At 40.3% G+C, this 14,437-nt stretch overlaps 1 protein-coding gene across 7 annotated transcripts in view; it reads right to left on the bottom strand.

Annotated features, from left to right (window-relative positions):
- Window positions 1-14,437, bottom strand: part of LOC134538759 (mitochondrial amidoxime-reducing component 1-like) — a 176,373-nt gene that overhangs the window by 113,068 nt on the left and 48,868 nt on the right. For 6 of the 7 annotated variants that reach the window (XM_063380241.1, XM_063380245.1, XM_063380238.1 and 3 more), the window contains one exon: window positions 12,891-13,122. In XM_063380241.1, the coding sequence (XP_063236311.1) occupies window positions 12,891-13,122 (232 nt within the window). Of the gene's footprint in view, window positions 1-12,890; window positions 13,156-14,437 lie in introns of all 7 variants that reach the window. The other variant, XM_063380243.1, reaches the window with a different exon arrangement.

Here is a 14,437-nt window from a genome sequence, read left to right on the forward strand (position 1 = left end):
CATCGACCAGCCGAACAAAGGTGGTGACCGGCGCGGGTTTGGCCAATACCCATGGCTTCATCACCGCCGAAGTGGGATTCAAGGGCAACTTGAAGACTTATGTTGCTGTAAATACGTCAAGTTCTGCCAAGGACATTTGTACGTACCTGGACTCCATCAAGGCAAAAATAATAAGCCAACTTGAGGAGGAGATTGAAGAGAATGGACCGCTGAAGTTTAATGTCGTTCTTGAGTGCGACTACGAAAAACCAGTAGATGCCTGTGAAGACAAGAGGGCCTTCAAAACCATGAATGTTCCCCTCTACGCAGTTCATGAGGTGGAGGAGGCAGTTACCGAGTCCATCTCCAAGATCTGCAAGGAGGAGGAAGATTACATGGGTAAGGGGTCCGGATGGACTTTGTCGGCCGTTAAGCGACTTCAACTCCGAATAAACAAGCTTGATCCACTCCGTGCCAGCTCCTACATTGAATTACCTACTTCCATCAAAGACAAATACGCTGTGATCAATCCGCAAAACCTCGAAGACCACATGTGCTTCAAGTGGTCAATTCTTGTTAAGTACGTGGAAGGTGAGCATCCTGAACGTGTCAACCAGCGCTACCATGACTTGGAGGGGAAGTTCAACTTCAACAACATTGACTCCCCTACTCCAATCAAGCAAATACCGCTGTTTGAAAAACAGAACCCCGGAGTCTCCATCAACATTTACAGTATCGACGAGAATCTGAATGTTGTTCCTGCACGAGTCGCTCCTGAAGAAAAAGAACATCATTTCGATCTTCTGCTCTTGGTCAATGACAATTCGTCCCATTTCGCCTACATCAATAATTTTTCTGCTCTGGTTCGGTCCCAAATCACTACACACACTGAGGCTATTCATGTTTGCAAAAGATGCTTCAAGCATTATGATGATCAGGATAGGGTTAGCGGGCTTACTGGTCTTCAGTGTTTGGAAAAACACAGTGAGCTCTGTAAACAGCATGCTGCTGTTAGGATGGAAATGCCCCAGGTTGATGAAAATGGTTTGCCTCCTGTTTTGAAGTTCAAAAACTTCCATCACAGTGATAAAATGCCCATCGTGGTATATTGCGACTTTGAAGCTATTCTGGAGAAAATCCATACATGTCACCCGAATCCTGATGAAGCATACACACTGCAGTATCAAAAGCATAAAGCGTACAGCTACTGCATTTACATGAAAGCAGATAACTCCGTGATTCCAGTACACCTCACTTCTTCACTTCCTTCACAGCCTGAAGTGTATCGCGGTTGTGACGCAGAAGATAAATTCATATCCCGCATTGTGGAGATTGGACATGACGTGCAGAAAATATTTTCTATGTCTGTTCCTATGACTCCGCTCACACATGCACAAAACACTGCTTTTCTGCAAGCAAGGTGTTGTTGCTACTGTGGAGGAAAGTTTGGAGGGGTCGTAAAGAAAGTTCGTGATCATAATCACTTCACCGGCGAATTTATTGGACCTGCATGTAATGACTGCAACCTTCTCAGGCGCAGACCGAAAAAGATGATTGTGTTCTTCCACAACCTGGCGTACGACCAGAACTTCATTATCAGGAAGTTGGGGTACGACACTAAAGACATCTTCATCATTCCTAATTCGGAAGAGAAGTTTATAACTTTTTCCAAGAAGTTGCATGATAAGTTCAGCATTCAGTTTGTCGATACGTTCCGTTTCATGAGTCGGGGTCTTGCTTCGCTCGCAGAGTTCTTGCCTGCAGACAAGTTAGTCAGTACAGGTGAGTTTTTCGCTCCTGATGAGTTGGAGTTGGTTACTCGCAAGGGAGTCTTCCCCTACGACTTCGTTGATTCTTTTGCTCGACTAGACGATACTAGTCTTCCATCTATCGATGAGTTCTTTAATATTCTGACTGATTCTGGTATTTCCGAGGCGGATTACGCTCACGCACAAAATGTCTGGGACAAGTTTCAGTGTGCTACTTTGGGGGAGTACGCTGACTTGTACCTAAAGACGGATGTCCTGATTTTGGCGGACGTATTCGAGAATTTTCGCAGTCTTTGCTTGGAGACGTACAGTCTAGACCCGTCACACTACATTTCCTGTCCTGGGTTCGCTTTCGATGCGATGCTTCGCACCACAGGAGTACAACTCGAGCTTCTGACAGATTACGATATGTATATGTTTGTGGAAGCAGGTATTCGTGGGGGTGTAGCGCAAAGCATCAAACGTCATTGTGTGGGTAACAACAAATACGTTCCTGAGACACATGATGTGTCCAAGCCATCCACATATCTACAGTACATTGATGCAAATAATTTGTACGGGTGGGCGATGTCGCTGTCGCTTCCGATTCGACATTTCAAATGGTCAGACACATCTATTGATGTCATGACTATTCTAGAAAATTCTCCTATCGGGTACATTATCGAATGTGACGTGGAGTACCCTACTGAACTCCACGAAAGTCACAAAGACCTTCCGTTTCTCCCCATCAATCAATGTCCGCCCAGCTCCAAACAATCAAAGCTCATGACAACACTAGAAATTAAGGAACATTACATTGTACACTACAGAAACCTCCAGCAAGCAGTATCACATGGGTTGATAGTTACTAAGGTACACAGAGTCCTCCAGTTTGAGCAGTCGGCGTGGTTGGAGCCATACATTAAGCTCAACACCAATAAGCGCAAGGCTGCAGCCAACGAATTCGAGAAGGAGTTCTTTAAGCTCGCTGTAAACAGTACTTTCGGGAAACTGATGGAGAACAAGAGGCGGAGGCTCAAAATGGAGTTGGTATGTTCCGAGAAGCGGTTCAAGAAACTGGTGTGTCGTCCATCCTTCAAGGACCGCACAATGTATGAACCGAACTTGACTCTAGTCCACCTGAACCATGAGACCGTAATTTTCGATAAGCCAATCTATGCCGGACTCGCAGTACTTGATCTCTCAAAAACACTCATGTACGACTTCCATTACAGCACAATGAAACCCAGATATGCAGAAAACATTCATCTGGCATACATGGACACCGATAGTTTCGTATACGAGATACAAACCGATGATTTCTACCATGACCTCAAAGCCGATCCTACACTCATGGAGAAGTTCGACACCAGCTGCTACCCTTCCGACCACCCTTGCTTCTCCCCCATCAACAAAAAGGTTGTCGGAAAGTTTAAGGATGAGTGTGGGGGGAAAGTGATGAGTGAGTTTGTCGGTCTGCGGGCCAAACTGTATGCATACAAGTGTGGTGACAAAGTTGAGAAGAAGGCCAAGGGTATCCAGCGCTGTGTGGTCAAAAACCGCATAACATTCAGTGACTACCTGGATGCCCTGCACGATCACCACACACGACGAGTAGCAGTTAGGGCCATACGCTCGAGGCAGCAGGTGCTCTATAGCGAGAGCACAAATAAGCTGGCCATAACATGGGAGGATGATAAGCGCCAAATATGTGAGGATGGCATCCATACGGTTCCCCACGGCTATGTTGGAGATGAATTATCTGTTGTATAGTTCCAGTCTTTTTGTTGTAAACAGTTTTCGTTTTTGTATATAGTTTCTGTTTTTTTTATAGCTTCGTTTGACAAGGATATTTTTCTCTCCTTGAGGGTTTTGTTTTGTACAATATATTTCTTTGATTCAGTAAATATAATTTTACCTACATATCGCTTATTATTTTTTTAAATTAATGCCCTATATTCCTCAAGGTACTTATACTTAATTTGATATCGTAAAATGATCATGTAATTAGACACAAACACCTAAAATATCTGCTTCCATGCAGCTTTTAAACACAGGAACGCAAACACGAACACTAAGAAATGATATTATACACAAACACCTAAATATCTGCTTCCATGCAGTTTTAAACACGAGTACACAAACATTAATTTATTTAGTATGTTTACTAGGACTATGAAAAATTTCTGGTCAGCTAAGATGGAGTAATAAATGTTTTTTAAATTATCATTACTTTAACTAACGCATCCACAACGACAGTATTGATAACATATATTTTAGTTAAAACCTATAAGTGATAATACTTTAAGAAAAAATGTCGGTTACAACAACAAAGTGACTGTGGATTTTGTGGATCTTGTGGATTCTGAGGATTTTGGTCTATAAGGTTCATAACAATGTTGGTAGAGAATTGTAACTCGACCTTACATACACTAACATACTTTAGAAACCTACAACCGATGACGACACCCACCAGATGAAATCAAGATGGTAGTCTCCACTAAATAAGATGGCTGCCTCCAGCAGACAACGATGGTATATTTTTTTTCCTGATTTTCTAAGTTAATAATTATGATTTTCCAAGATGGTGGATGTAACGAAAAATTGTAACAGGAATGAGTGGGGTGTTCGATGACGATGTCATTGTAACAGAGGGGTGGGGGTGCTAGATGATGTATTTGTAATTTAGAGGAGTGGGGTGTTCGATGCGTAGGTTTTTAATTAAAATTTTATTAAATAATATTTTTAATTTTATTTTAAAATTTTGATTATTTAATTTTTTTAAATTTTAAATTTTTTTCATTAAAATCGGATAATAAATAAAGATTTTCAAGATGGCGGACGAAACTCAAAATGGCGGAATGATCTAGAAAACAAAATGGAGGAAAGTTCTAGAAAAACAAAATGGCCTCCGGGTTCAAAGGTCAAGGTCAAATCCAAGATGGCTGCATGAAGTGATGTAATCCAAGATGGCCGCCGGAAATGACGTAATCCAAGATGGCCGCCGGAAATGACGTAATCCAAGATGGTCGCCGGAAGTGACGTAAACCAAGATGGCCGCCGTGGCTCCCCGGCTCCCCCACCACCCACCGGTGTCCCCATACATACTATAATTACCTACTTGCATGTAGTTCTGCTTTTCAACAACAGATGTCGCCACATGTTGCTTGCAGGTAAATAATATTTAGTTCTGTTATGCGGGATGCGGGATGCTCACTAACGATCGCAAAAGAAGGATGGCTTCGCTAGACTCCAAGGCAAAGGAAGTTCGTCTTGCATGTTGGTGCTCCACAGATGTCTCATGGCGTAATATTAATTTGACTGAGTAATGATATTTGTTAATTCCACCTGATAAAAATATTGCAAGTTTTGATTTAGTAGCAGAAATTATCAAATTAAATGTAACTCCAAATAAAATGACATGCCTCATTAGACCAAAAAAAATCCATGCAGAGAGCGGTTTCTCAGAATAGTCAGAAACACTTGAAGAAACCACAGGAATGATTGCAAGAACACAGGGAAAAACCATCAAAATATTGACAAGAATAATCAGGAGCACACTGAGAAAACCACCATAATATTAACAATAATAATCGGAAGCACACGGAGAAAACCATCATAATATTGACCAGATTAATCGGAAGCACACAGAGAAAACCACCACATGTTTTCTTTGATATCATAAAATTACAAGAAAAAATATTTAAAAATAAAAATAAATAAATAAAAAAATAAAAAAATAAATAAAAATGCATAAATTTCTGGCTTGTACAAGAACTCTATCTTTGCTCAACAATGATAAGTTTACAAGCTAGCAGAAACTGTTTATGCATTTTTATTTTTTTTTTATTTTTTTTTATTTTTTTTATTTTTAAATATTTTTTCTTGTAATTTTATGATATCAAAGAAAACATGTGGTGGTTTTCTCTGTGTGCTTCCGATTAATCTGGTAAATATTATGATGGTTTTCTCCGTGTGCTTCCGATTATTATTGTTAATATTATGGTGGTTTTCTCAGTGTGCTCCTGATTATTCTTGACAATATTTTGATGGTTTTTCCCCGTGTTCTTGGAATCATTCCTGTGGTTTCTTCAAGTGTTTCTGACTATTCTGAGAAACCGCTCTCTGCATGGATTTTTTTTGGTCTAATGAGGCATGTCATTTTATTTGGAGTTACATTTAATTTGATAATTTCTGCTACTAAATCAAAACTTGCAATATTTTTATCAGGTGGAATTAACAAAAATCATTACTCAGTCAAATTAATATATCGCCATGAGACATCTGTGGAGCACCAACATGCAAGACGAACTTCCTTTTCCTTGGAGTCTAGCGAAGCCATCCTTCTTTTGCGATCGTTAGTGAGCATCCCGCATCCCGCATAAAAGAACTAAATATTATTTACCTGCAAGCAACATGTGGCGACATCTGTTGTTGAAAAGCAGAACTACATGCATAAAGTACTTTTGCATGAGATATATTAATTCTCGCTGATGAAATATGAAAAAATTTCTATTTAATTATTGAATCTAATTTAAAACACTTAATTGGTATCTGGTATTAGTCTCAGTAACTAATATGAATTCCGATTTGGGATCTGCCGCTGTATCGAAAGAACATAGGTGTAAGTTTTGCAGTAAAGAGTTTATCTTGAGAAAGAATAAAAGACAACACGAGAAGAATGACTGTGTTAAAAATCCCCTGTGCAATATGATAAGTTGTGTTCGATGTAGCAAGTCGTTTACGCGGAGAGAGAGCCTAAAAAGACATGGCAGAACTTGTAGCGCCAAGCCTGCGTACAAGCTAGAGGACAACGATGAATCTACTAGCCTAAGGAAGAGTGATCTGCATTATGACAATAATTTTCTTGGTTCTTCCGATCTCGACAAAGAACTTAAATTGAAGAAGGTTGATGATTTACGGAAGAATGAAGACAATGGAAGAATCCTTAACGTGAAAAGTGAGAATATATTCCAGCCGAATTCAAGTAGATCTTTCCTACTTTGTAAAAATGATGGACTCCTAAAAAGGAAGCATGAAGAGGATGAAGACACTTCAACATCATCAACATCGAATTATTACGGTAAATTGGGTGAAGACGATTCCTTCTACGGTGATTGTTACAGTGACTCTGAGGCTGTTGACAAAGACATAGACTATGATGAAGCACCTAAAGCTGCCAAGATCGAAGAATGTGGCGGTGTCCTGAGACCGAAACGATGGAAACGACGTGATATATTAAATAAATCTGATCAAGCTTGTGATGATCACCGTCTCAAACATGAATGTTACCATGCGGTTGGTGGTAAAACGGAAGACACCAGAGATCATAATATTTATTATAAAGGTGCAAGGAAGATGGTTGTAGAAGAGAATGATTACACATCATGGAAAGATCCAAACATATTGGTTGACCGGCTAAGACTTCTACATGGTTCGCTTTGTGCAGGAAACTATTCGTGCATCAAAGAAATATCCTTCATACTCAAGGAACTGAGGAATGCTGGCTACATACAATAATGACTTGTTTTACTTGCATTTGTATAATGTAAAGCAATAAAATAAATAATTTCAATTATAAGAATGTAATGTTTTTATTTCTTGTATTATGATTTCTTACTAAGACTTAGATCTCGTAACTTGTGCTTCCTTTTTGCCTTTTTTAGTTGATGGAGCTTCCAAATGTGCTTCCTTATTCGATGATGCATCCAAAATGTGCTGCCTTTTCGTTGGCGGTGCTTCCAAATGTGCTGCCTTTTCGTTGTCGGTGCTTCCAAATGTGCTGCCTTTTCGTTGTCGGTGCTTCCAAATGTGCTGCCTTTTCGTTGTCGGTGCTTCCGAATGTGCTTCCTTTTCGTTGGCGGTGCTGCCTTTTCTTTGTCGGTGCTTCCAAATGTGCTGCCTTTACGTTGTCGGTGCTTCCAAATGTGCTGCCTTTACGTTGTCGGTGCTGCCTTTTCGTTGTCTGTGCTTCCGAATGTGCTTCCTTTTCGTTGGCGGTGCTGCCTTTTCTTTGTCGGTGCTTCCAAATGTGCTGCCTTTTCGTTGGCGGTGCTGCCTTTTCTTTGTCGGTGCTTCCGAATGTGCTTCCTTTTCGTTGGCGGTGCTGCCTTTTCTTTGTCGGTGCTTCCAAATGTGCTGCCTTTTCGATAGTCGGTGCTTCCAAATGTGCTGCCTTTACTTTGTCGGTGCTGCCTTTTCGTTGTCGGTGCTTCCAAATGTGCTGCCTTTTCGTTGTCGTTGCTGCCTTTTCGTTGTCGGTGCTTCCAAATGTGCTTTCTTTTCGATGCCGGTGCTGCCTTTTCATTGTCGGTGCTTCCGAATGTGCTTCCTTTTCGTTGGCGGTGCTGCCTTTTCTTTGTCGGTGCTTCCAAATGTGCTGCCTTTTCGTTGTCGGTGCTTCCGAATGTGCTTCCTTTTCGTTGGCGGTGCTGCCTTTTCTTTGTCGGTGCTTCCAAATGTGCTGCCTTTTCGTTGGCGGTGCTGCCTTTTCTTTGTCGGTGCTTCCGAATGTGCTTCCTTTTCGTTGGCGGTGCTGCCTTTTCTTTGTCGGTGCTTCCAAATGTGCTGCCTTTTCGTTGTCGGAGCTTCCAAATGTGCTGCCTTTACGTTGTCGGTGCTGCCTTTTCGTTGTCGGTGCTTCCCAATGTGCTGCCTTTTCGTTGTCGTTGCTGCCTTTTCGTTGTCGGTGCTTCCAAATGTGCTTTCTTTTCGATGCCGGTGCTGCCTTTTCATTGTCGGTGCTTCCGAATGTGCTTCCTTTTCGTTGGCGGTGCTGCCTTTTCTTTGTCGGTGCTTCTATATGTGCTGCCTTTTCGTTGTCGGTGCTTCCAAATGTGTTTCCTTTTCGATGCCGGTGCTGTCTTTTCGTTGTCGGTGCTTCCAAATGTGCTTCCTTTTCGTTGGCGGTGCTGCCGTTTCTTTGTCGGTGCTTCCAAATGTGCTTCCTTTTCGTTGGCGGTGCTGCCTTTTCTTTGTCGGTGCTTCCTTTTGTTTTTCCTTTTCGTTGATGGTCCTTCTATTTTTAATGTTGTTTTGACTCTAGTATTATTGTAAATGATTCTTGATTTGACTAGCGTATTATTCCATCCGGTGCATGTATATAAGCGAGTCCTAGACAGCAGGTCGCTCAGTTTGTTACTGTCGACGACGGTGTAAGGATCATCTAGATTATTTCATCTGGTGCATAAGTCGCGTAATTACCTGTTCTTGAGAACTCGATGGCATCTTTACCGACTTTAACGCCGAACTCGATGGACGTTGTACCATCGTCTACGGGAACCTTGACGTCAGCGACGACAATGGTGGAGCAGATCTCGTTGGCAACGACGACGACGTCAACATTGGAGGAGATTTCAACAGATGTGATACCACCAGCAGAAGATAGCTTAATGACTACTGAGCTGGATGTGCAGGAAACCACGACGATCGACGATACGACCTCGATGGAGACTTCAATGGATGCTGATTTGACAACTAGCGAACATCGGTGCTGTTACTGCGACAAGATTTTCTCAAACAACAGCAATGCTCGACGACATGAGAATAGAGAATGTGCCAAGAACCTATATCGTAAAATGTTTGTTTGTGAGAAATGTCATAAGCAGTTTGCCAGAAAAGATAATATGAAAACGCACATGAAGGCATGCAAAGGCCCTGCTGTTCGGCAGAAAGTAAAGGTTTCGGCGCAACAACGATGCATTGATGTTCATAAGAGTATGCCTGGAGATGGTGCAACTGAAACAACGTCAGTATCTGGAACGGGTCTGAAAGGTTCGTCTTCATCACCACGGTATCCTTGCAGCTACTGTGACACGTCGTTCGCATTTGCTCATGATGCACGAAGACATGAGCGGAGCAAATGCACGAAGAATCCATCTCGCATGAAGTTTCGATGTGATGAGTGTCATGAATGGTTTACTCGAATTGATAATTTGCGACGACATGCGAAAAACTGTAAAGGTGAAGTCCGTGTGCCTACTGCTGAACTACCTGCAGAAATTTCGACTCCTCGGTTTAGGTTGAAGGCTCGTGAGCGTACAAGCAAAAATACCGATGTGCAGCAACCGATTGGTATGACGTCTGAACAGGAAAATAAACCTAAGACTGTGTTCGGCGCATTACAAGTGAACGATAATGGCTTCTACTTGGCGCAGTCTGCATTTCGTGGAACATTGAAGGACTACTATTATTTAAATACGTTAGGTGAGTCGAAAGACATTTGTAATTTTCTTGATGATATCAGAGAGGACATAATCAATCAGCTTACTGATGATGTAGCAACAAACGGGCCTTTGAAATATAACTTGTGGTTGGACTGTATATATGGAAAGCCATATCCGTTCGATGACAAAGTGAAGAAGTGTGCATTCAAGACATCGGCTGCAGTAATTTACAGTTCTAACGATGTGAAGCAAACTGTTAAAAAAACGGTATCCAGAAACTCTGTCAAGAAGAGGTGTACTATGTCTGTAAAGGTTCTGGCTGGACTCTGTCTAGTATAAACCGATTGGAGCTAAGAATTAGTCATTTCACACCGCTGCGGAACTAAATGATTATAAGATTGCTGGCTTTCGCAAATTATCCTGTAGTAGAATAGAAATTATGTAATAAATATTATGTTTGTAAAAGAACTTGTGGTGTTTAATTCCTCGAACCTGTTAATATTATGTTAAATTGATGTTATATTTTTTTTGCATCGTCCTAGATCGTACCAAGGACCTTAGTCGATCTAATCAATCAGTATATAGATTATAAATTTATTTAATGAATTTTGGAATTTTTCCCGAATTTCTAGCTAAATAATTACGGATTTTCAAGATGGCGGCCAAATGACAAGATGGCGGGTGTCACAGTAATAAATTATTACTGCACTCTAGCGGATACGAATTAAACTAACATGTCATCGGCGCACTCTAGCCGACGATATAATGATGATGGCTTCCAGCATCGAAGACAAGATGGCGGCCATGACGTCATACTAGATGATGATAAAAAGTGGTGGGAGTCAGTCTGCCAGCACCTACCACGAGGGAAGGATCGGTCGTCATTTTTATTTTTTTGCATTTGTCGGGTTCGAACCGAGGACTCCGAGCTCCGTGTCGAAAAAGTATGCTTTTTAAATATTTTTATTAAATTTTTATTATTTGAATTTTTTAAATAAATTTTCATTGTTTTTATTAAAATCGGATAATAAAAAAGTTAAAGATGGCGATCGTAACGAAAATTGCAACGGTGACGACATAATCCAAGATGGCGGTCATGGTATCCTTATTCCTAGAAATGGCTTAACTGAGGCTTGAGTTAAGGATGCTTAAGCCAGTTTTAGGAATTTTCAGCCGCTGGGATTTTTAAGGACTAAAAACGGGAATTTTTCCCTCGAAACTGGAAATTTTTCCCTCGAAATGAGAAATTTTTAATTTGTGGAATTTTTTGAGATTTTTTGGCGGAACTTTTTTCTACAGAAATGGACATTTTGGCGATTTTTGAGGAATTTTGGGCAATTTTGCCCAATTTTGGCGGATTTTGGCGATTTTTGAGGATCAAATTCAAGGTCAAGGTCAAAGGTCAAGGTCACAACCATCCAAGATGGCCGCCGTGACGTCACAATCCAAGATGGCGGAGCCGGCTCTCGGCTCCACCGCCTGAGGCCTGATCTCGGAACCCCATTCATATACTACTACCAGTATTCAACATCAATCACAAAATAAAAAAAAATTTTAAATCACATAGTATAGAATTTTTATTTTTATTTGTATGTGGCCTTTTTTTCATCCTGTAAAAATGTATATGCAAGATGCGCGCGCATCGTAAAAATTCACTCTCACCATTTGTTCATAACGTACCTGAAGAAGAATAACATAAAAAATATTTGATAAATATGTTTATTAATTACATTTTATGATTATTTTCTAATTTTTAAATATGGAAATAAGAGTGAATTTTATTTTCGCTACTTGCAGTTAACGTTTAAAAAAAATTGGTTGTCTGTAAAGTCGGTTTACGGACGATAGTTTAACGTGACGTCATAACAAAACTTTGATGAAATGATTGCATACTTTTATGATTAAATTGAATCATTTTTATTGAATTATCACTATTTTGTATGGATACAAAGAAGGAGTGAAATGAAATCTACAATTTAATTGATAAATTTACTTTTATTTGCACTCATTAATTCAAATATGTTTATTACTTTAACGAAGAGATAATTTAAACTATTATTTGTATACATGTTTGCTATTTAACTTCAAGATCGTCGAGAATGTTTTACGCTTTTTCGCAATTACACATTTAACGACGAAGTTTGTCCGTCGTTAAATTAAACGTAGAATTTAATTAAAATGCCCTTGCAGTTAATAAAATAATTATTAGTAAGTTTAAGAAAGAATTTCGGCTTTAATCTCCAACCCAGACGCTCGTGGTGCGCTGGGGCCGAGATTAAAATTCGTCGAGAATATTTTACGTTTTTATGTCTTCCAGTGCTCAAAATGATATGCAATTGTGGCCCCGGGCACGAAATTTTATTTATAATTCATTAATATTTACACCTCTCGCGATAAACAAAGGAAAATATGTATTAACGAGAACATGGTTGCCGCGGAAACGGTTAGATATCGCGATTCGTTCGGTTCGCGTCCGTCACCGTAGATGGCAGCACCGTAGGGAAATAATATTATTTCGTTTTTATAATACAATTTTATAACAAATAAGCATCCCAAATACACCAAACTTATCTATAATGTGTTACAATGTTTTTTTTTAAACATTGTGCAAGAAATCCCGGGTGTAATTTGAAGTATTATGTGTAACTGTAAAACACCATTGTTCGTACAAAAATGTAATTGAAAATTCAACACTACCTGTGAATAACCGTACCGATTGTGCTGAAAATCGGTGGACGATCGTTAAATTACTTAATACATATTATTAATTCAAACGACGACAACATGATTGAAAATTAAAATCGATGGTTGTTCCAATCGAGTGGAAGAGATATGTGGTGCAATGAGCGTAACGGGACAGATCGTAGTGGAACAATGTGCGTTACGGGACACTTTTTCGTGCGTGCAGCCGGCGTCAATCGATTTATTAGACGTTGTCACGTCAAAATGCATTTGAGTATAAATGTATGAGTGATGTCAGCTGGTGACGGCCGCTCACCTGTCCCTGACGGCCGCCGAGGTGGTCACGCCCAGCTGCGTGCACTCGGCCTCGCGCAGGGCTATCGCGCCGCCCGACTTGAGCGGGTACACGTACAGCTCGGCCAGCTCGCCCACGCGGCGCCAGCGCCACCCGGCGGGCGGCCGCTTCTTGCTCCTGCGCCACCAGGCGGCGCCACACGCGGCCACCGCGCACGCCGCGAGGGCGAGGGCCGCCAGTCGCCCCGACATCGCTGAGAGGACACACAGTCCTTTGTCAGTACAGGCTGTCCACAAAACAACGTCCCAGTTTCACTGCTATATTATAACAGTTCAATTTACACTATTTAATTATAACAGTTTAATTTAGACTATTTAACGAACCTAGTTATTCCTAACAAATGTCCAATATGTGCACATGTAGTTGTACGCCACACATCCAACGTTCCCAAACTCTAGTTAATACACCCGGAGAGTTGTAAGTATTCTGTATCTCAACTCTGGCAAATCATTAGGTAGCGGTGGAACTTGGATACGATAACTTGTAAAGCCCCGAAAATTATCGCATGTCATTACGTTAGGTGAACGTGCAGGCGAGCTAAAAAAATAAGAGCTCTGTCGTCTCGACCATTAAAAATAATCAAACGGTCAGGGACTTCGGCGTTGAACCACTCTCGTACAGGGAATCCATCATGTTGCCAAATAAAGTTTACTGGTTCACCCTCTACTAATTCGGGAAGCGAGAAAACAACAAAGAAGTACTCGCGCATGCGCTTATCTAAAACTAGTTAAGTAACTAAATAATTATGACCTTGTACCAACCAACTACAAGTTGATAACATCAAAACTGGGACATTCTTTTTTTGGATATACTGTTCATTTCGTTAACTATTTCGTCATCCTTACAGCAAAAAGTTTATTAATTAAAATAAATTGCGTGATTTAATTTATTATTTTTAAAAGATAACAATTAATTAAGTTTTAAGTATTTATATGATTATGTAATATAATATATAACGAATATTGCTCGATGGCGTAGAGTTTAAAAAAAGTTTTGAATTTAAACATCTGTACCATCGGTTAAAAATGGTGGCAGCAACGCATGATTTCGTATACTTTCCAATAATTTTGTAACCGTTTACATATTTTGTCATAATTAACATACGCTTGCAGAATTTTGCAACTGGTAATCAACAACTCTAATCTCTCACCACTGAGCTTCTATTATATATTATCATAACGTGGGTTTCAAATAGTATGGTTCCATAAAATATCCTATTCCTCTTATCTGTGAAGTTTCACTACAAACGCGCGTTACGGCCACGCTGCCATATTATTTTTGTTTTATTTTGTTGTGTTTTTAATTTTTTACTTTTAATATTATATATATTAATAGTAGTAGTATATAATAGCCGGAACTAGATCAGGCTTCAGGCTGTGGTGGTGGTGTCGGCAACCGCCATCTTGGCTTTGTGACGTCACGGCGGCAAAAATTCCTCAAAATTCCTCAAAATTGACTCAAAATGACTCAAAATTTCCCGTTTTAAGAAAAAAATTCCCGTTTTCGAG

The sequence above is a fragment of the Bacillus rossius genome, chromosome 14 (assembly GCF_032445375.1).
Source record: "Bacillus rossius redtenbacheri isolate Brsri chromosome 14, Brsri_v3, whole genome shotgun sequence".
Lineage (NCBI taxonomy): Eukaryota > Metazoa > Arthropoda > Insecta > Phasmatodea > Bacillidae > Bacillus > Bacillus rossius.